This window comes from Peromyscus leucopus, chromosome 16_21 (genome assembly GCF_004664715.2).
Source record: "Peromyscus leucopus breed LL Stock chromosome 16_21, UCI_PerLeu_2.1, whole genome shotgun sequence".
Classification (NCBI taxonomy): domain Eukaryota; kingdom Metazoa; phylum Chordata; class Mammalia; order Rodentia; family Cricetidae; genus Peromyscus; species Peromyscus leucopus.
In genome coordinates this window covers 20148988-20171737 of record NC_051084.1, presented here as the reverse complement: position 1 = coordinate 20171737, position 22750 = coordinate 20148988, and the positions used below count along the sequence as shown (strand labels likewise).

The 22750-nt window shown below is 45.1% G+C and overlaps 1 protein-coding gene across 3 annotated transcripts; it reads right to left on the bottom strand.

Moving 5' to 3' along the window:
* Positions 1–877: 877 nt before the first annotated feature.
* LOC114696495 (glutathione S-transferase theta-1) lies at positions 878–22565 on the bottom strand. 3 transcript variants are annotated; one of them, XM_028874237.2, is made up of 5 exons: positions 22340–22565; positions 20996–21083; positions 17485–17635; positions 8565–8741; positions 878–1266 (listed from the first exon to the last, which is right to left on the bottom strand). In XM_028874237.2, the coding sequence occupies exons 1-5, from the start codon at positions 22449–22451 to the stop codon at positions 1072–1074; spliced, it is 723 nt and encodes a 240-aa protein (XP_028730070.1). In that variant the 5' UTR covers positions 22452–22565; the 3' UTR covers positions 878–1071. The 3 variants fall into 3 exon arrangements, with proteins under 3 accessions (XP_028730070.1, XP_028730071.1, XP_037055400.1); XM_028874238.2 differs by lacking the exon at positions 878–1266 and adding an exon at positions 5194–6536; XM_037199505.1 differs by lacking the exon at positions 878–1266 and adding an exon at positions 7742–8089.
* Between the last annotated feature and the right edge of the window lie 185 nt (positions 22566–22750).

Here is a 22750-nt window from a genome sequence, read left to right as displayed (position 1 = left end):
GTTTCCCAAATGACAAATCAGAAAATGTGTCGTGGCACAATAGGTCATTGGGATAGTTGAGAATAGCTTTGTCTTCGTGGTTCCAAATGTTCCCCTTTAAGGAAGACCTATCCCTACCCCACGCCCACCCCCAGGAAAGTGTCTTCTTGTCACAGCGGAAGCTGACCTCTCTAGACTGAGAGGGGGGTGCCCAGTCTACATTTTCCCACCGCTTCCCTTTAGTACTTCACAATTCTCCACAAGCTGCCCTTGTCTCTCCACCTCCCCACCCCCACCCCCAACTACAGCAACCTCCAGTCTCTCACGCTCCCTTCCTGGCTGCCTTCTAGTCCACACCCCCACACCCAAAAGCTAGAATATTATCCCAGAATGCACTCTGAGCCCCTCATTCCTGCTTACAGTTTGTACCCAAGAGTTTGAGCACGACCTTTGACCGGGAGAGCAGTTGTGGGGGTATTTTCTCCTCTTGACCAATTCTGTAGGTCAGGAAGAGTTGATGATCCTATGAACAGGCCACACTGGCCTGGCCAAGTGTTGGATTTCCATGCCTTCAGCTGAGGCACCTGTTGACCCCATTCTCCAAGAACCAGAAGTCTGAAAGGCATTTGTGATGTAGCTCACTCTGCTTTTGTTGTTGTTTTCTTGGTTGTTGAGATACAGTCTCACACTGTATCCCAGACTGGCCTTGAACTCTCGGGGATCCTCATGCCTCATCATTCTGAGGGCTGGATTACAGGCATGGGCTACCGTGTCTACCTGTGATTTCATTCTTGGCAACCATGACGGGGGAAATGACTCTCAAAGCCTGGGAAACGGAGTTGTCTTTTGGAAAGATAACTGGGCCAGAATAGAGGAAGAGCAAATAAACAACACAGGGAAGCTAAGGCTCAGGTGGAGCCTGGGTTTATTATCCGATTATAGTTGTGGCCGTGTGTGGCTATCATGGCAAAAGGGTGAAGATGGAGCCCGGCCTAAAAACGTTTATGCTGTGAGGCATAACTAGAGCATCACTAGAGCAATAAAAGCGCCTTGTGAACTGCTATGGTCGGTGTAGGGATGAGGCTTCTGGACTCACTGGATCATGGCCAGCACTCTAGGCATCATCTTCTGCTTTAGGATGGGGTTGGCAGGTGAAGAGTCCTTAACCTTCAGGATGACCTCATGGGCTTCACAGAAGAGATCCTTTCCCACCACTGCCTCCACTCGATGGTACCATGCAGCCAGCTTGGGATGCCCTTCAAAGACTGGACAGCCACCACCTACAGGCTATAGCAAGAAGGTAACAGAATGGGGGTGGGTGAGTTCATGGCTAATTTTGGTTATTAACTTGACATACATGGAAAAGAGAGAACTCAACTGAGGAATTGTCTCCATCAGATTGGCTTGTAGGAATGTCTGCATGGTGTTTTCTTGATTGTTGACTGATGTGAGAGGACCTAGTCCACTGTGGATGATGTCACCCCTGGGAAGGTGGGCTTGGGCTATATAAGATAGCCGAATGCAAGCCTGGGAGCAAGCCAGGGTGGCTTCTGTGGTCTCTCTGTTTCTGTTCCTGCCTTCAAATTCTTTTTTTGAGCTCCCACCCTGGTTTCCCTTGATGATGGACTGTAACCGATAAACTGAAATAAATTCTTTCTCCTCTTTCTCCTCCAAGTAGTTTTCATTCTTTGTCACAATATTTATCACAGCAACAGAAAAGCAAACCAGAATAAAAATTGGTTCCAGAAGTGGAGTGTTTCTGTAATGGACCTGACCATGTTGGTTTTTGGGTGGAGGGTTGTGGAAGCATTTGGAACTGTGGGCCCAAAAAGTCATTGAGTAGTTAGAGATGGATGAGATCTATGGTAGTTTGAAGGAAACAAATGTTGAAAGAAATGCAGATGAAGGAGACCTGGTTTGTAAGGTTTCAAATGGAAATTTAGAGTCTCTCAAAGACTCTATCAGGGTCACTAGTATGATATATTATAGCGCAAATTCTAATTGGTCTAAATAATAAAAACCCAGAGTCAGATATTGGGGTAAATGCTGAAAGATCAGAGAAGTAAAGGAGCAGCCAAAGTCACCTCTTTTTTTTGTTTGTTTGTTTGTTTTTTGAGACAGGGTTTCTCTGTGTAGTTTTGGTGCCTGTCCTGGATCTCGCTCTGTAGACCATGCTGGCCTCGAACTCACAAATATCTGCCTGGCTCTGCCTCCCAAGTGCTGGGATTAAAGGCATGTGCCACCACCGCCCAGCACCAAAGTCACCTCTTACCTCCATGACTCCCCAGACCAGAAAGGGCCGTGCTCCTGTCTCTGGCTTCATTATATTCCAATTTCTGCCCAGTCATATCACTTCCTGTCTCCTGTCTATACAGACCTACAGACCTCTAAGGTTAACTACTGGCTAGCTCCACACTCTGATCTTCAGGCAAGCTTTATTTGTTAGAACACAAACAGAATATCACCACATTTCCCCCTTTTTGTCTAAAATAAAAAGGTTATAACTAATATAAGAAAAACTATATACAATAAGTAAAATAACTATATACAAATATATACAATAACTACATCAAAAATATTTAGTCAATTAACATTTGACAAATTCAGAGAAAATAACTCCATTATTTATCCTATCTTGGTGATTCCAATAGGCTGTATCTAATACACTTTCTATTCTAACTTGCATTACCAAAACTATCTTTTGTCTCTCAACCCTATACACTTTACACCTCTTCAGTGAATTTCTTCTCTGAATCTGATAACAAGGAAAACTATAATTATAACCATAAAGACTTCAACTCCATCAGAGACCCGAGAAGGAAATAATATTACCTGAGTAAGCAGGAAGTACAAGCAAGCAACTTCCAAAAAATGTAAGAAATGACTGAAACAATTGGCTGCCTGGACAGTCACCCAAGGTTCCTCTGCAATGTTGGAGCATCTGTCTTCAGCCTACAGGCCTAGCATATCTGATAGACTTATCTGTGAAGCAGGATATTCTGAAGGACTGTCCAACCTCGTTTTAGCAAAATTCAGCAGTCCTTTATTTTGTGTCCTGCTTGTCCAATTTGTACAGCATACTGTCAGCAGTGGAGGCAAGGACATTTTCTTGCCCAGTGGCTAACTTTTGCCACAAAGAAAGTAAACTCTGGCCGGGCGGTGGTGGCGCACGCCTTTAATCCCAGCACTCGGGAGGCAGAGCCAGGCGGATCTCTGTGAGTTCGAGGCCAGCCTGGTCTCCAAAGCGAGTTCCAGGAAAGGCGCAAAGCTACACAGAGAAACCCTGTCTCGGGAAAAAAAAAAAAAAAAAAAAAAAAAAAAAAAGAAGAAGAAAAAGGAAGTAAACCCCATATGGAGTTTCTTCGATACCTATCATCTTCTCTGAAGTACATTGGTGCTGCCAGGAGCAGATATGTCTCATTGTTATAAGAAAAGAATCTATGTTATTAAAACATCTTAAATGCCAATCTGTAGATCTCTGAAGTGTTTGAAGATGACCTGTCTATCTAAACTATATCTCTGTTCAACCTTGAAAACATACCTAACCTGACTACAAGATTGTAATGACTAACTACTAACTTATATTTCTTTATATCCTAATTAGTTGGTAATAATAACTTTCAAGGACTAGAAATTTGCATGACATTATTAAATGAGTTGTATAGGTACAATAAATTGAACAAGAGTAGAAATGTGTGTGCAGTATGTTCTAACAAATATAACCTCAAATTTATATCAATGTAAAATATTTAAAACTAGTATTTCCTTTTTTGGTTTAAAAGTCATAATCTATCTTTTCATTCTATCATTTCTATACTCCCCTTTTTTTCTTATCAAAACAAGAACCCTGAATCTAATCTTCTTTGTTCAGTTTTTGCCTAGTTACCTGATAAAGACTCAAACCAGAAATCATGTACAGGAAGCTAGATGAAGCTTTTTTCTAGAATTAGTCAGTACTCTATATGACCATTAATATCATGACAAAAAGTTTTAAAATATATTATTGATCTTATAAATTTTTATATAATATTTATACCTTAAGAAAAGTTTTAAGCCTGGTGATTTAAAGCATGCCTTTAATCCCAGCACTTGGGAGGCAGAGCCAGGCAGATCTCTGTGAGTTTGAGTCCAACCTGGCCTACAGAGTGAGTTCCAAGAAAGGCACAAACCTATACAGAGAAACTTTGTCTCAAAAATCCAAAAAAAAAAAAAAAAAAAAAAAAAAAAAAGAAAGAAAGAAAGATGAAGAGTTTTAAAGAGTCAAAATAAAAACAAAAGATTATTCAATTGGTGGCAATAAAATAGTCCTTTGACTTTGGTTTTTTCTTCTGTCTCATATCAGGTGGCTCTTCTGACACGAGACAGAGATTTTGGATTTTACTTTAACAAGCATGCTTTAGTTTAGAGAAGGAGAAAACCACACTCCAGCTCCAAAGCCAGCTTTAATTTTCAATTGAACTGGGACTACAAAAAAACCAGTTGCATTATATATCTTTAGAGAACAGCAGAAACAAATATTTGGGAAGATTTATGAAATATTATCCTGTTGGAAATGTGATATATTAATAGGACAATTTACTCTTCTTCTTGGGACATTTTTTTCTGGATGATTTGTCCTTTTTCTTCAGATGTCTCATTTGTCCAGTGGTTTTCAGATTCCTTAGCTGGATGCCTTCATTCTCCTGAAAAGGCAAAACCAAAACCCTTCCCCAACCCTAATTTTGAGGATGTTCCCTTATGGCAAGTTATATCTGATCAAATGAAAAGCATTTCTTAGTGGTATAAGTTAGTTTAAATTGAATGGTTATGCTGGTTGATAAACTATCATCTCTTCTAATTAAGAGGTCTCTCTTGTTCTGGTTTCTCCTGATATTTTTGTTTCATCTCCTAAAGCTGTTCTATCATCCAGAGCAGTATGGTTTTTTACAATAGACATTAAGTCCTTTAATTGCTCTGGGAAGGAGTTTCCCCCACAGTCACAGGGAATGACTGAACCAAATTTGACATGGGGGCCCTGCAAGAGGCCCCTCAAGGCATTTCCCAATGGCAAAGGGTTACCTTGACTGTCCCTTATTGATCTACATTCATTAGTTCAATGTCTGCCTTTGCTACACCTTTTGCATAATCCAGAAGAAAGGGGCGTTCTGTTTGGATTATTCTTAGAAAAAAAACAAACAAACCTGTCTCTAGGAGTGCCCTGTTTACAATCCCTTTTTAGATGACCTTATTTACTGCAATTGAAACACCTGACATTTTGATTTTTCTTCAAACCTCTGGAAATCACCTCTCTTATCCAAACATTATCATGGTTCTGAAATCCAATATTGTCTGTACCTTTGATCCATTCCTCTAAGAATGCTGATCTTGCCTCCGACAGTCTAATTACCCTTTGCATTGTACACTAGCATTTTCAAAAACCAGAGATTCAATTATTATTTGTCTAGCTTATGAATTTGGTGTCATTCTATTTATTGCTTAAGTCAATCTTTGTAAGAAATCAGTGAAGGTTTCTTTTGGGCCCTGCATTACTTTAGTAAATGACTCAATTTTCTTTCCTACTTCTTCAATTCCGTCCCAAGCATTCAACGCTGCTGGACAGCATAAAGCCAGGGTGTGGTCATCATATAGAGATTGCCTTTGTACATTAGCATATCTCCCTTTCTAAGAAATTAGTCTTGGGAGATTTCCACACCTCTAGCCCTACTTCATTGTTTAATGGTTTTAACCTCATCCTTCCATCAGGTCCTCCACTGTAATTGAGGACCAGGCTCCAAGACTGCTCTAGTCTAGAGGGATAATTCTATTACAAGTTGACCACGAGTTTAACATCTGCTTCACAAAAGGTGAATGCATGCCATGTGAAACTATAGCTTCCTTCAATCTAACATTTCCTCAGGAGTCCATTCAGTTCTTACACAGTCTTGGGGATATCTATCATTTGGTAGTCCCTGTAAGGTTACTGGATAAATTAAAGTTGGTTGTTTGGAAACCTTAGGCTGTCCCTCTCTAACCTTATAACACAGGGCTGGGATTGGCTGTCCTTTAAATTCTTCTGTCTGGGTCTGAATATCTCTATGATCCGTTTTAATGAGTTTTTAAACTTTAAAACTTGTATCTTAGCACCCATATTAACCAACTTGTTTAGTGATAAAACAAAAATGATAGCAGGATGATGTTTATAATTGACATGACATAAATCACATCTAAATTAATTATCCTCTCATTTAATCATTCCATTTTTAAACCATCCAGCATATTATCATGCAGGGCCTAACTCCCTCCACTGTAACAGTGTTTTCCATTTTCTAACATGGGAAAAAGACTCTCTCTTTTAACTAATTCTCCCCCTTTAAGGATTCTCATCAAATCTGCTGACAATGACGGTTCAGATGACCGTGAAGTGTGAGGCTAACCGTCTGAAAAACACACACGGGGGACCACGGGGAAGAAACGTGTGCACCGGGAAGTGCCTAGAAGCAGAGCTGGCTGGCGTGGAGGGGCTAACTCCGGCAGCAGATTGAGCCTATGCTGCGCCTGTGGAGTTTGTTGCAGAGAGGCTGCAACAGAAAAAAAATCCCAGACTCACTCAGAGGCAGAGGGAAACAAGAGAGGAAAAGCTAGCCAGTGGGGTAGTGACTGGGGGGAACCCAGCATGCAGCTCTGGCATGTTCCGGTGGCTGCAAAGCCACGGGCAAGCGGCTTTTTCCTGAATTCATGCCCCAAAGTTGGATGCCAGATATAGCACTAATTCTAATGGGTCTTAATAATAAAAACCCAGAGTCAGATATTGGGGTAAATGCTGAAAGATCAGAGAAGTAAAGGAGTAGCCAAAGTCACCTCTTACCTCCATGACTCCTCAGACCAGAAAGGGCCGTGCTCCTGTCTCTGCCAGCCATATCACTTCCTGTCTCCTGTCTATACAGACCTCCAGACCTCTATGGTTAACTAATGGCTAGCTCCACACTCTGATCTTCAGGTAAACTTGGTTAGAACACAAACAGAATATCACCACAATATACTAATAGTCTGTGGAAGTAAAGCACTGGGACAATGGATGCTGGCTAGCTAGGGCTGAAAACTCAGCTGTCGTTAATAAGACCAGCAACACTGAGGCAACATCTGGGAAGTATTTTCCTCAGGGTCAGCACACAGAAGCTTTGGGCCAATAGTGGGGTGGGCCAAGGATGCATATCCAACTGGCAGCAGGATTTGGTAGATGATGTGTAAGAGTCTCCCACGTGGTACTGGATTTGAAGGCACGAAGGAGACATTGAGAGCAACCAAGATTTGGCACTGTATGAAGCCAGGAGGGGCCATTGGTGAAGTTGCAGACTCAGTGTTAGTGGAAACCCCAGAAGGCTGGATATGCCAGGATTATGAGGTGACCATGAGGACAGTGGCAGGTGTGACATGAGTCCAGCCTGAGCCAACAAGACAAGCTGTGTGTTACAGATGGCGGAGCAGGAGAACTGCAACTGCCCAAGCCCTTTGGAGGCCAGGAGATCACGGGGGAGGCACAGATGTCAGACACTGAACTGTTCACGCTGTACGATTTCAGTTTTGCCTTGTCTGATGGTAACTCTGCCCTTGTTCTTCCCTTGTGAAACAAGTTCCCTCGGGGAACAAGAAATTATGTGACTTATTTTTGGATTTTACAGAATCCCACAGTTAAGAGACTTTGGATTTTTGTTGTTGTTGTTGTCTGGTTTTTGTTTGTTTGTTTGTTTGTTTTCTTTTTGAGACAGGGTTTCTCTGTGTAGCCTTGGCTATTCTGGAACTTGCTCCATAGACCAGGCTGGCCTTGAACTCATAGAGATCCACCTGCCTCTGTCCCAATTGCTGGGACTAACAGCATGCACCGCCACTGCCGCTGCCACCACCTGGTGGTGAGACTGGAATTTTAAAGAGAACTTGTGCTTTTTAAATCATTGGGCTTTTTAAAATACTATGAGATATTTAAAATTGTACTGTGCTCTGTGATACTAACATGAGATCTTGGGGACAAAGAAATGAAATATGATGGCTAACAGTGATGTGTTTGTGTGTCAGGCAGACAAGGAGCACATTGCGCTGGTTGGTTTTTTCCCACTTGACACAAACCTAGATGAACCTAGGAAGAGAGAATTTCCACTAAGGATTTGTCTCCATCAGATTGGCCTGTGGGGATGTCTGTGGGGGTGTTTTCTTGATTGCTAATTGATGTAGGAGGGCTCAGTACACAGCGCATGGTGCCATCCCTGGGTGATGGGCCTGAGCTGTGTAAGCAAGCCATGGGGTACAAGCCAATAAGCAGCATTTCTCTATGAAGTTCTGCTTCTGCCTTGAATATCTGCCTTGGCTTCCCTCCCTGATGCAATATGACCTGTAAGCCAAATGAACCCTTTCCTCCCCAAGTTGTTTTTGGGTTAGTGTTTTACACAGCCACAGAGAAGCTAACTAGAATGGCCAAGGACAAACATTATAAATCTGGAAGGAGCATCCGCACATAGGAACAGATCAACTAGTGGGGGTTAACAAAACTGGGACTTCTGTAACTAGCCAGTACGGCCTGTGTCTTACGGGCCCACTCTTTTTAGAGCACTCACATGCATCAGCTCTGTGATGGCGACCAAGTCAGCCAGGGAGATGTGAGACCCAACAAGGAAGGCCTTGTCCTGGAGGAACTTGTCCTCGAGCACCCGTAGGTTCACATCCAATTCTGCCAAGGTGGCTGCCAGTGTCTCAGAAGGTACTTGCTCACCCAAGAAAACAGGGAACATCACCTGGTGGGTAGGTAGACAAAATAAGGAATTGGAGCCAGCTGAGCTTTGAGGGGTAGGAAATCATGTCTCTGAACTTTGGAGCTGCCTTTTAGTTCTATGCTTCTTCCTTTGTGGCCTGCCCAGACCTGCACGGAAATATCACCCAAGTGACATTTTTGTTTACAAATAAATAGTCCTGCTTACACCATCTCTGGTGGGCTGGAAAATAAAAGAAATAGAACTAATATTTTTGAGGAAAGAAGCAGGTTAAGAACCACAGTCATGTGTCACTCATTGTTGAGAATAAAGTGGTTACTTCATCTTGCAAATATCACATACTTTCGTAACATGAATAATGTAGATCAGTCACTTCATACAACCAAGGGACAAGGTAAACAGAAGTCCATATAGAAGCACAGAAGACCTTAACTAAAGCAATTCTAAGCAGAAGAGCAATACTGAAGGTATTGCTGTACCTGTTCTCAAACTAACCTACAGAGCTACAGTAACAAAAACAGCATGGCACTGGTACAAAAGCAGTCATATATGCCAGTGTAATAAAAGAGAGAACCCAGAAACAAACCTACACAGCCACAGCCTCCTGATCCTTAATGGGAGGGTTAAAAACATAGATAAGAGAAAAAGGCACTTCCACAAACAGTGGTGAGAAAAGCAGATACCCGTTTGTTAAAGAGCGAAACTAGATCCATATATATTACCCTGTACAAAAATAAATTCAGCATGGCTCAAAGACATTAATATAAGACCTCAGATATTGAAACTGGCAGAGGAAAAAAATCATGAGTAAAACACTTCAACATCTAGGCATAGACATGGACATTCTGAGGGCTCCAGTAGCCTAAGAATAATCCTAAAACTTGACAAATGGGATGACAAGAAAGCATAAGTTTCCATGAAGCAAAGAAAACAATCACTAGAGTAGACAGACAGTCCACGTAATGGAATAAAATCTTTGTCAGCTATACACCAGACAGAAGAGTAACGTCTAGATTCTAAAATAATACAACAAACTGCAACAATTAAACACCAAAACACCCAACCAATCAGTGGGCCAGGGAACTGAATATACAGTCCTCCAAAGAAGAACCACAAATGGCCAATTCCCACTTGGAAAGTGGAGCCAGTAGATGGTAGGATATCCATGCACACACAGGCAGCATTAAATGGACTCAGTGGGCTTCACAAAAACAAACAAACAAATACAAAGCACATGAATTGGGGAGGGAAAAGTATTGGGGGGTGGCCAGGGGAAGAATTGGAAAGGAAGAAATGGGGATGGATTTGATCAAAACACATTGTATGCATATATAAATTCTTAATAAAAAAAGAACAGAAAAAAAAAACAGTTTGACAGCCTTAACAATTGGGGAAATATAAAGCTGCTTTGAGATACCATCTCAACCCTAGTCAAAGCGGCTATCATTAAAAAAAAAAAAAAAAAAAAAAAAAAAGACAGGGTCAGGAGAACTGCGAAGTTGGCAAAGTGACTTCAGATCCTCAGCACCCACATAAAAAAGATGGGTGAGCTCCAGGTTCAGTGAGAGACCCTGTCTCAGAAAGCAGGTAGAGTCTCCAGTGGAAGACACCCAATGACCACCTCCTTTTCTATACACATGAACCCACAAATGTAATATACACACACAAATGCACTGAATAAATTAAAACAAACAGAAACCAAACGGCCATAAATGCTGGTGAGGATGTAGAGAAAGATATACACATGTAAACGCATTAAATAAATGAAGACAAATTAAATCCAAACAGCCATAAATGCTGCTGAGGATGTAGAGAAAGATACACACACATAAATGCATTAAGTAAATTAAAACAAACAGAAGGCAAATGGCCATAAGTGCTGGTGAGGATGTAAGGAAAGACGTCTCATATGCTGCTCGTGGGAACGTAGCCTCCCTCAGTCATTACGGAAGTCAGTATGGAGGAACCTTAGAAAGCTGAAACTACAACTATCGAAGGATCCAGCTACAGCACGCCTGGGGATTTTATCCACTATAAGGAAAAACGAAGTCATAACATTAGTTAGAAAGTGGATGTAACTGAAAAACATTATTTTAAGCAAAATAAACCAAACTCAGAAACACAAATATTGTGTGTGCATGTGTGTGTGTGTGTGTGTGTGTGTGTGTGTGTATGCATGCATGCCCATTCAAGTTGTTCATAAAAAATAGAAAGAGGGCCATGATAGGAGAAGAAATCTTAAAGAAATCGGAGTAAGGAAAAACAGAGTAATGAGATATACATGATAGGGAAGCATAAATAAATAAATAGCAAAACAAAACAAAAACAAAAAACAGGGTGTGGGGGGGACTAAGGGGTGGTGCAATGGCGTGCTAGGTAAAGGCACTTGCTGCCAAGCTTGACGGCCTGAGTTTGGCCCCTAAGACCTACATGGTAGGAAAAAGCCAACTCCCAAAAGCCCTCCTGTGACCCCCACACATGCACCATGGCACACACCACCCTCCCACACACATGTGCGTGTACACACACACACCAGCAAGAGTCGAGAAAGAAGATAAGAGGAGAAGGGGAGGAGGGGTGTGTAAAAACAAGTGGGTATGAAAAGACAAAATGAGATCCATTACTTTGTGTATAGGTTAAAAAAAAAAAAAAATGGCCAGTTTGGTCGCACAAGCTCCAGGATTGAACTCTGAACAGATGGAACCAGCTAGATAAGAAATTGTAGTAGCCTCATTGATATTGCTCCACTAGTATTATTCCATAAAATTGACTTTTTCCCTTATAGCTTAATGGATCATATCATACACAATAGCTAACAGCTGGAATTTCATGGAGTCTTGTGGGACGTATTTTATTTGACCCAAGCCAGAGGTTTGGCTTTGTTTTTATTTTGAGACAGAGCCTTGTGTAGCCCAGGCTATGTGTATAGCTGAGCCTGGCCCTTGAACTCCAGAACCTTCTGTGTTTGCCTCTGCCTCTGTCTCCCAAGAGCTTGGTCAGGTGTGCGGCTCCAAAGCAAAGTCCTTTCTTACCATGACAAAATAACTTATCTTCAGCTTCTGATGCCCAATTTTGTGCATCTTTAGTAACTGTCCTAAGGTTTTCCTCCCCTGCATCTCCATTTAAGAGAGGGTCTTACTATGTAGCCTAGGCTATCCACAATCTTCCTACCTCCACCTCTCAAGTGCTGGGATTGCAGGCATCACTGAACTCCGCTAAAATCATCTTTGGAATGTATCTCCAACTGGGCCATGACAAAGTCTTGATCACTGGGTCTGGAAGGACAGTACACTCAGCAGTATTCCTGGCAAACTGGTTTTCTCTAGCCTCCATGGGTCTGATTTCAAACAGTCCAAAAATCTCAGTTGTTGAGAGCTGGACCGATTGATCCAAGGCTTTCTCAGAGGCCCGGATGAAAGGACAAAAGGAACCTACTTCTGTGTGTTGCCCAGGAGCAGACTTGGCCAGTTTGGGGCTGGGGATAAGACCTCGGAGGAGTTAAGGTTTCAGTTCCTGGGAACTTGGCTTTTTCCCACGAAAAGACTCGAGTTATCGGTCCCAAGGCCACTGTGTGCTCCGTCTGCAATGCTCCTGCGATATCCTGTGTTTCCTTTGTGCAACATTGCTCGTCTTTGTCCCATTGTATGACAGTTTCTGCTGACTCTGTTCCGGTTTCGCCCCGGGAAACAGTTGTACTCCTTAAGAAGCTTGCTTGGCATAAGATGTAGCCTGTGCAAGACCTCGTGACTCCAGCTTTCCTATCTGTCTTCTCTACTTTCTCATCTCCTGGCTGAAAGGGAAAAATCAGTAGCCATCTTGAGAGACGCTTCTCCCTCCCCTCCTCCAAAGGTATTTGCTGACCAGCAGTTTTAGAAGTGACCAAAAATTGAACTTATAAGGCTGGGATAATAAACCTATGTGTCCTGGACTTGGCAAAACAAGATATGGGGAGTAATGGACTCATCTGACTAGAAGTTGACCTCAGAGGAGAGTAGGACTGGAACAATAAATCTGAATGTGTATATCCTGGGTTCAACAAAAGCAGGACATAGGAAGTAAAAAATTTATGTCTCTGTAGATACCCTGAATCCTGTTAGCCATCAGTAACCTCATGCTTATAGTTCAGGCAGTAACTTCAAAGAACTGCCTCACCCCTAGCCCCCTTGTCCAATCCCAAGCTGCATATAAACCTTTCCTTAAACCTTAAAGTGAGTGATCAGGGCCCTTCTCCTCCACCCGCTGTGTCGGATGTTGGATGGCGGACCAAGCTTGCTTGTTCTGTTATTAAAAACCTCTGTGTGCTTGCATCGGATATTGGCTCTGTGGTGGTCTTGCTTAGGGGTCTTGCGACCTGGGCACAACACTGGCCCCCTCCCACTTCCAACCCTGCCGCTGCTCCAGGTCACTCAACAGGCAAAGCCACAGGCAGCTAAATGGCATCTGTCTGATTTTTTTCCTGGTGCTGTGATAGAACACACTCACAAAAGGAACTTAAGGGAGCCAGGCTCACGGTTCCGGGATATGGCTGTCATGATTCGGAGGTCGTGGGACCAGCTCAAGGGAGCCAGTCACATTGCATCCACACAGGGAGTGATGATTGTGCCTGGCTCATATTCTCTCCCCACCCCTTACATTTTTTTTTTGAGATTTTTTATTTTATGTATGTGGGTACTTTGTCCACATCTATGTTTGTGCACCATATATATGTGCACACACACACACACATATATTACCCACAGAGGGTACAAGAGGAAGTCGGTCAAATCCTCCGGAACTGCAACAGCCATGTGGGTGCTGGGAACCCAACTGGAAGAGCAGCCCATGCGCTTAACCACTGAGCTATCGATTAGGGCTTCATTTTTTCTCTTTTTTTAATACAATTCCAGCCCAGGAATCAGTGCTGCCCACAGTGGGGAGTCTTCTCTCCTCAATTAACCTAGTCAAGATAACCCCTCTTCAGATGTTAACAGATGTTCCTCTCTCAAATGATTCTAGATTCTCTCAAGTTGACTGTAGTGGGTAGCTGTTCCAGCTTTGACCTGGAAGTACTAACCCCCATTGAGGCTTCTAGTAACTGTCACGCCTACGAGGTGGGGCCAAGAGAGGAGCCCTGAAGACCTAAGATCTGGATGTGCTGGCTCTCTTGGTTCCTGGATCATGGACGCTGGATGTAGACTGAACAGAGTTCTCCAGAGAACACCACTGGACTGCACTACACCTTTCCCAGACCCTGTAACCTATCCCTTCACTTCTAAGTTACTCCATAAAAGAAACCTCCCGTTTAACTATGTGGAGTTGCCTTAAGACTTCTACCAATAGTTGACAACTAAGATTAACCACCGTAAAACCTTTTACAGGAGGGCCATTCAGTTTTTTTGTTTGCTTTTGTTTCGTTTTTTGTTTTCACTGAAGTGAGGAAACCACTTTTTCTGTACCATTCCCAAATCACAAACAACTCCAAATGTGTATTTACTTCCTGTACAGAGGTTAGAAAGTTTTCCTTTAGCTTGTCAGGCTGAGGGGGAAGATGGCACTGTCTCTCAGGCTTGGACCACTGAAGCCAAGAGGTTGCTTTGCAGCCTGAAAACGCTTGGGCTCCCCTGTAACTGGCACAAGACTGATCAATACAGGTTTCCTGTCAGTCCTGCAGGGAATCAAAAGTGACGTGTTAAAGGCGTAACATGTGGCATCTTATCTCCTCTAAGGAGAGAGGAAAGAGGGCAGCAGGATTAAGGCCGTTACAGGAGAGGATGACGTGGGCACCAGGCAGCGTTGAGATGCGGTCCCAGCACCCAGGAAGCAATAGCTCTTGCTTTTCTGCCTTCAATTATGGGTCACATTTTTCTGGGTAGCCTGGGCTACATAGAGTTCATAATAAAAAAGCTGTCTCCAAAAACTAAGCGCTAAGGATTATAAAGCTCAATGTGAGCACATGGCTAAGGAAAAAGAAATAAGGAAAGGGAGGAAGGGAGGAGGGGGAGAGGGAAAAGGAAAAGATGGAGATGATGATGATGATGAAAAATTATCTGGGGCACAGGCTGACCTCAAGCTCACATCTATTCTCCTGCCTCAGTCCCGAACACTGGGATTACAGGCTTCTGCCACCATACCCAGCACATGAAGGCTCCTTTTTCACGGCCTCTGCCAACGTCAGTTTGTTTGACTTCGAGAGCAGCAGCTCTGCACTTCACAGGATGTATTTCAAAGCACACCGTTCAGTGTACCACACCAAGTGTGCTCACAGTGCTGTGTGACCATCACTGCCGCCCATCTCCATCCTGTACCCATTAAACACTAACTCCCCATTCTTAGCAGGGTGACCTAACTTTCCTCCCCTGGCTCCCTTTAGAACTCCCACAAGGATATCTGTTGAGGACGCCTGTGGTGGTATTGTGTTCCCCAAAATATCGTGTACCTTAATAAACTTATCTGGGGTCAGAGAACAGAAAAGCCACTAGTTAGGCAGTGATAGCACACGCCTTTAATCCTAGCATTCCAGAGACAGAAATCCCTCTGGATCTCTGTGAGTTCAAGGCCACAATGCAAACAGCCAAGCATGGTGACTCATGCCTTTAATCCCAGAAAGCCAGCCTTTAATCCCAGAGAGTGGTGGTAGAAAGCAGAAAGATATATAAGGCGTGAGGACCAGAAACTAGCAGTATTTGGCTGGTTAAGCATGTGGCTGGTTAAGCTTCAGGCTTTGGAGCAGCAGTTCAGCTGCGATTCATTCTGGATGAAGACACAGAAGCTTCCAGTCTGAGGAAACAAGACCAGCTGAGAAGTTGGCCAGGTGAGGTTAGCTGTGGCTTGTTCTGTCTCTCTGATCTACCAGCATTGACCCCAATAACTGGCCTCGGGTTTGATTTTATTAATAAGAACTTTTAAGATTCCTGCTACAGACGCCCTCTGAAAGATTTTGTGGTTAAATACACGGAATTTCTAAAAATGAAAAAAAAAAAACAAACCATATTTAAAAAAAAAAAAGAATCATTAAATAAGTAACAATAACCTAGACACATCAAAGAATCAGTGAAGCCAAAGGTAAGACCGTGGAAAATACCAGAACTGAAAAGAAGAACTTGATGTCGTCTGAGCCCTTTGGGGTGGTTGATGTCCTCACCCTTCTTTTCATTCCCTGAATCATCAGCCTACTTTAAAAAAAAATGTGCATTGGTGTTTTGCCTGTGTGCCTGTCTGTGTGAGCATGTTGGATCCCCTGGAACTAGAGTTACAGACAGTTGTGAGCTGCCATGTGGGTGCTGAGAATTGAACCCAGGTCCTCTGGAAGAACAGCCAGTGCTCTTAACCACTGAGCCATCTCTCTAGCCCCAGTCTACTTCTATGCTTAGATTCCAAAGGCCTGCTGGAGAGAGTCAGTGACCCAATCCTACCTTCAAGATATAGGTGCTCTTTAACCTTCTGGGAAAAAAAAAAAAAAAAAAAAAGATTCCTTTGTATTATTTTTAGCTGTGCTAGCATGCAATGTATAGCATGGCACAGTAACTTCTGAAACATGTGAAGCAGGAGGATAATGGGACACATAGTCAAAAGCAGAAAAAACAACCAGTAGAAACTGACCCACAGAAGACCTGGATGCTGAAATAAGCTAACAAAGGACACACACACACTCACACACATGCACGCATGCATGCTCACACAGACCCCATTCACACATACACCAGGTACTCATACACACACATACACACATGCTCACATACCCCCATACTCACACACATTCACTCTCACATACACACCAGGTGCTCTCTCTCTCTTACACACACACACACACACACACACACATTCACACTCACACACATGCACACTCACATCACCCCCCTACTCATACACACATACACAAATGCTCACACACACACCACACTCACACACATTCAGTCACATACACACACGCACACATACACACACACACACCAGGTACACACACACACTCACATACCCCCATACTCACATTCACACACACACACACACACACACACACACACACACACACACACCCCAGATGCACACACATACACACCAGAGCTGAGATTTGAACCTAAGACACTATACTTGTTACACAACTGCTCTACCACTAAGCTACATTACCAGCCAACTGAAGAGGACGTTTAAGTAATGGTAACAGAGTCTGGAGGTGTCTCAGAAGGTGACCCTCCGAGGCGGGCAAGCCTGACAACCCTCACCACCTCAGTTCAGTTCTCCAGAACCCACATGAAGAGCCAGCTGTGCTGGACCCCCAGCTTTCCTACAGTGGGAGAGAATGCAGAGACAAGGAAAACGGCCTGAGACAGAAGCTCAGAGGTCGGAGGTCAGATAGCCCCGAGTACACAGCACAGCAACAGAGACAAAGGACAGTCTGCCTCACCAAGGTGGAAGGTGACAACTGATTGCCCAAAGCTGTCCTCTGACTTCCATCCGGCACACATACACAACAAATAAATTACGAAACAGTAACAAATCTATTAAAAAAATCTTCAAATAGAAAGATAACCAAAGAGGGTGAACAGATGGTAAATTTTGGCTCAGAAATGTAACTCTACGAAAACAACCAAATGGCATTTCTACAAATAAAAAATAGATGTCTCAAATAAAGATGGTATTGAATAACAAACAACCTGGGCACAATAGGATTAACTAAGCTGAAGGCAAGGCATTAGAAAACACCAAACTGAAAATCATTCGCCATGGCAAATCTTCCCTCCCCTCCCTTCGCTCACACTTCCCCTCCCTTCCCCCACATGTCCAGTCTCACCTTATGCCACAGAGCCCGGAGGCAGCTTCTCCGAAGGGCTGTGTGCTGCCACGCCAGGTACTCGTCCACACGAGCATGGGCCTGCAGGTCTTGGGGGTACCAGTGGTCAGGGACCTTGAACTTGTGTGTTAGGTAGAGCAGGATGGCCACACTGTGTAAGCAGAGGAGCAAGGTGGCCAGTCAAACACCACGGGGTTGACTCGATGCCCAGAACCTTTTATAACCTTTTCCTTTTATTTTTAAGATTTATTTTATGTATTTTGTGTCAATGAGTACTCTGACTGCATGTACGCCTGCATGCCAGAGAGGGCGTCCAATCTCATTATAGACGGTTGTGAGTAGCCATATGGTTTGCTGGGAATTGAACTCAGGACCTCTGGAAGAGTGGCCAGTGCTCTTAACTGCTGAGCCATCTCTCCAGCCCCTACCTTTTCTGATCTTTCTGACAATTTGCCAGTCTGAGCCTCTTTTTCAGAACATGGAAAGTAGACTCCGAATAGGGAAGAGCCTTGTCCCCAGGGGAAGAGAGCTCTTAGCGCCAGAATTGAGTCTTGTCTTCCTGAGGTCAACACCGAAGACTAGTCTACCACCAGGAAGAATCTCACCACTGAGGGTCCTGTCAAGGGTTCAGTTTCTGAGTATAGGGCCAGAGAGCTTCCTGGAGGAGGGACGTCTAAGCAGAGCTTTGAGGGAGCTTTTTTTACAGGCTACATCCACTCTCATCCTTCAGCATTCAGGCAGCCTCAGATGGCCTGATGGTTCAAAAAGGCTTTCTCAACTCTCCCTTTGTTTTTTGAGACAGCCTAGGCTACCCTCAAATCCATAATCCTTTGGAGCGCTAGGGTGGCGGGCATGAGCCATATACCTGGCCTCTGTTCCTTATGTCACTCGTTGTGCTAAGGGTCAGCTTGGTTCTTTAAAATCTTACTCAAACGCTCGGGGACCTGTAAGATCCTGGAACCACAGAACAGACAAGGCTCCCCGGAACTCTTTTTCCTGCCTTGGGTTGTGCCAACTACTGTAGAGACGGACTCTAAAGGACACTTGAAGATTTCAGTCAGGAAACTCTGGTGTTGGGTTACAGCTACTGGGAAGAGTGGGATGGACACACATTGTGTAACAGTTTCCCCCAAGTTCAAGACACTCCATCCTGTAGGGATATCCCTTAAAGGAAGTCCCTGAAACTGAGCAAATTCCCTAGGCCCTCCTCCCCGAAGTAAACAATAAAGACGACTGAGAGTCTCTGTCGGACAAGACAAGCAGCAAAGAAGACTCTGAGATCAGACCAGCTGCCTAGAGGAAGCAGAAACCAGCTGAGGGGCCTGAGAGAAGTTTAGACCAACTGAGTCCCTTAGAAAGGACACTCTCTAACCTGTCGAGCTGCCGGCAGGCTGTGCAGTGTGCTCCAGGTTCCCAACTATGCTGGGGTGGTCTTAGGTGGTACAGCTGTCTTTGAGCCATTTCTGCTCCTGTAAGTAAACCCTCACCCTTACTCCTCTATGAAACCCCAATAAAACTCACTAATTTCCCAAGTCGGACTTTGGCGGTGAAGGGACTCCGGCTGGTCTGGACCTGACACAATGGTGCTGGCGTGCCTTGCTCTTCCTCCTTCCCCCCTTCCCCTTCCTCCTTCTCTTTCCCTTGTTAACCGTAGATTACATCCCTAAAGTTAGCCACCAAGGGCTGTTCTCTTATTTGGATACTGTCTTACGCCCAACTCATTCCTGAGGATGAGTACCCAAGCCCAGCAGTCAAAAGCCCCCTCTGAGTCACCTAATGAACATGCCCAAAATACCCTGCCACATCCTAGCCCATCCTAACACAGAGCTCCCCTTTTCTTCTTCTCTTAAAAATCACACCTGCACGGTCATTCGCTGTTGTTTTTCTGCCTGAGTCAGAAAGCAGACACTTTAACTTTCTTTCCCATTTAGTAAAGGATCTCTCTGCAAAACAAAACAAAACAAAACAAAACAAAACAAAAAAAAAAAAAAAAAAAAAAAAAACCACACAAGTGTTTGGGTGTAGTTTGTGCCTCATCCAGGGTCTGGGAGGAAACCCCCGCTGTGCATGCAGAGGGAGGGAGGGAGGTGGTGGTTCTTCTTCAGGTGGTATCCATATTTTGGTCTGTCATGGGCTCCCTGTCTGGAGTGAATAGATGTGTGTACAGTGTCTCCACAGGAAACGTTATGTCACACGACATAAATTCACAGCACACAAGAGGAAGAGGCAGGCAAACAGGCAGGCAGAAGTACAATGTTGAGACCTGACTAAGCTATCTAGTAAGGCCTTGTCTAAGACACAGACCTGCGTCCACTGCCCAGCTTAATGCCTCAGTTTCCCAAGTAGGACAAGCTCTTTGTGCTATAGCTAAGTGTTCGAGTCACCTCTGAGGAGGGCTGCAGGAGGTCACACGCCTCCCCAGGGTGACGATGGCATGCAGGGGGCCATGCAGAGGCTGCAAGCTGCCCCTGGCTGGCACCTGATAGGGCGCAACTCTGCAAACTAAAGCATCCAGGACAGCAGGAGCAACAGGAAGAGAGAATGGCGGTGTCTTGGTTGGACTACATTGATCATGACAGATCCGAAACGAGCTCAAAGCATACCCTTTTGAGTCCCTCTGCTAAAGGGTAGGTGACTTGTGTGACAAAAAAAAAAAGGTAGAACTGAGAAAAAGGGTTAGCTTCTCTGAAAAGGGGAGTTTCACCATTTTGGGGACCTGCTAGGATATGAAAACTTCCTTATTTCATAGGGAAGACTCATGCAAGGGAACCCCAGGGACCCTCGTACTTGAGGCACTGGGAAGCCCAGATGCCACAGGATCCTCTTTACACCAGCTGGGCTATAGTATGGTGGTCATGGTGGGGTGAGCTTCCCACCTTCCCTGCACCAGGGGTATTTTAATCAACAACCACAACCTGGTAGAGAAGTCAAGTAGATGTATTATCTTCCCCCAAATCAGCTCAGTGAACTGGGCAGTGGGTAGGCAGGGTCCTGGGTTCCAGCCCCAACTCTGTAGGATATGGAGCACAGCAGTCCATTGCCTCTAGGACAGAGGTTCTCAACCTGTAGGTCACGACCCCATTTGGGGTAGAACAACCCTTTCATAAGGGTTGCCTAAAACCATCGGAAATATCAGATATTTACATTATGATTCATAACAGCAGCTATGAAAATAATTTTATGGTTGAGGGTCACCACAGCATGAGGAATTGTATTCAAGGGTCTCAGCACTAAGAAGATTGAGAGCCAGTGCTCTAGGGAGTTGAGGTTCCTAGTGTGTGTCTACATGAGTTTTCGTGCCCACAGATGCTAGAGGGCAATGGATCCCTAGAGCTGGAGTTGTAAGTGGTTGTGAGCTGCCTCTTGTGAGTGCGGGAACCAAATCTAGGTTCTCTGCAAGAGCAGTAAATACTCTCAAGCACTCCAGCTCCAGCTTCAGGGTTTATAACATGGAGGGTTACAACAGGCTGATTCCAGTAAAGCTTGGCAAAGGCCCCCCGGGCCCCATTACCTCTCGCTCAAGGTGAAGTCATTGTCCTTCATGGCTGGTACCTTCTTCATGGGGTTCACCTGGGCAAACGCATCGCTGAGGTGCTCACCTGCAGAGAGTCCAGCATGAGGGGGATGCGGGTAGAACACTGGGCCGAGGTCCTAGGTCCTAGGATGCCAAACACTAAATTCATGGTTCTTCTTGGAACTAGGCTGCCTCCCCTAGATGGGAAGTGCAGGCAGGGCTGGCTGCCATGAGAGGAGAGAAAACTGCCCCTTGCCCTTGATACAAAACAGACTTCACACTCTATTGATGGGTCCTCTGGGACTTGCCCCACTGGTAGCCCTGAAAAGTACCCCCTCCCCCCAGTCCCTTGGGAACCCTGGTCTCTGCTTGAATTAACCTCGATTGTTTTTCCTCCTGTTGATGCAACCAGACAAACGTTTTCTACCATGTCTCCTTGCTGCTTGGCCCAAAAGACCTCAGTGGTTTCCCGCTGCCCTAGATCCGATGAGGGCTATCACTTCTTCTCCTGGTGGAAATCCGTCTCCCTCTGCACCCTTATTTTTGACAGCCAACTCGAACATCCCTTTGTCGGTCCCCCACCCCACAGCTCGCTACATCAGACTCTGCAGGAGCAGCGTCTGTGGGGTTTAAGTGCACTGTCCACAGAGGCGACGGTGAAGAGGTGAAGTTCCAGACGGAGAGACAAGCCGTGAGACAGGACGGAGATGAGGAGATGACCAAAGGCGCCTTAAGCAACACCTTCTGCTACAACCCTGTCTTGCCAGGGTGAGGACCTCCCTCAGCAGCCAGCAGGGAGGAGGCGAGGCTCCGGAATATTCCCACACAGCAGCCTCTCTCCCCTGAGCAAGCAAGAGAGGCAGAGAGCGAAGGGAGGTAAAAGAGGAAGGCAGGAGGAGGAAGGGCAAAGGGGACTCCAGCAGACAGACCAGGGTGGCGGAGAGAGGCTGGTGGAAAGGCAGGTAGGTCCCTGCAATGGAGGTTCTATCTCAGCACTGGAGAAAACGAGAGGGTGACTATCCAGATCTCCACATTCACTCTTCTAGCCCTCTCCCCAGCCCCGCTCCTCGGGAGGTCCCTGTCCATAGGCCCAAACTACACCCGCTTCTGTTGCCAGGTCTGCCTGCTGTTCGGTTTCAGCAGGTCCTGGCCGTGGGACAGCAGAGTTTGCGGGAGTCCTGAGCCGTGAATCTCCCTGGTGGCTCTTTTCTCACTTGGTCACTAAACCAGAAAAAAGCCCGGGAAGGGGACGGACGGTACAGAAAGGAATCCCCTAAGCTAGGCTTGTCTCCCCCCTCTCCCCACCATCTCTCAGGTCTCCAAAACCGAGGCCCTGCCCACCCTTGCGCAGCTCCACCGTATGCATCTGGAACGGGATGCCGTTTTTCTTGGCGAAGATATAAATGGCGCGACAGGGCTGGGACAGCAGGTCCAGGTAGAGCTCCAAGACCATGGCACTGGCGGCGGGAACCAATTCCGTAACGGGCCAGACTCTGAAACAAACAAACAAACAAACAAACAAGCTCGACGTCTGAGGTCCCGTCTAGACCTAGTGTTGCCACCCCTCCAATGGGCGGAGCCTGGAGCCTGGCCCTTCTTTCTAAAAGGGGAGCGGACCTGAGCTTGCAGTCCAAGAGACAGGCACCCGAGTCTAGCACAGGGTGAGACAGAAAGGACTGCTGACCTCCCCTGAGTGGGCAGAGGGGATGCAAAGGGGCCGGCTCCTAGTCCTTCTGTGACTTTTGGTTTATT

Excerpts from the sequence above, each read along its gene's own strand:
- LOC114696495 (XM_028874237.2), bottom strand. The coding sequence starts at position 22,451 with ATGGTCTTGGAGCTCTACCTGGACCTGCTGTCCCAGCCCTGTCGCGCC. Across the intron at positions 21,084-22,339 it reads TACGGTGGAGCTGCGCAAGG|GTGAGCACCTCAGCGATGCG; the intron begins GTGGGCAGGGCC and ends GACTCTCTGCAG. Across the intron at positions 8,742-17,484 it reads TCCGGGCTCTGTGGCATAAG|GTGATGTTCCCTGTTTTCTT; the intron begins GTGAGACTGGAC and ends CCTACCCACCAG.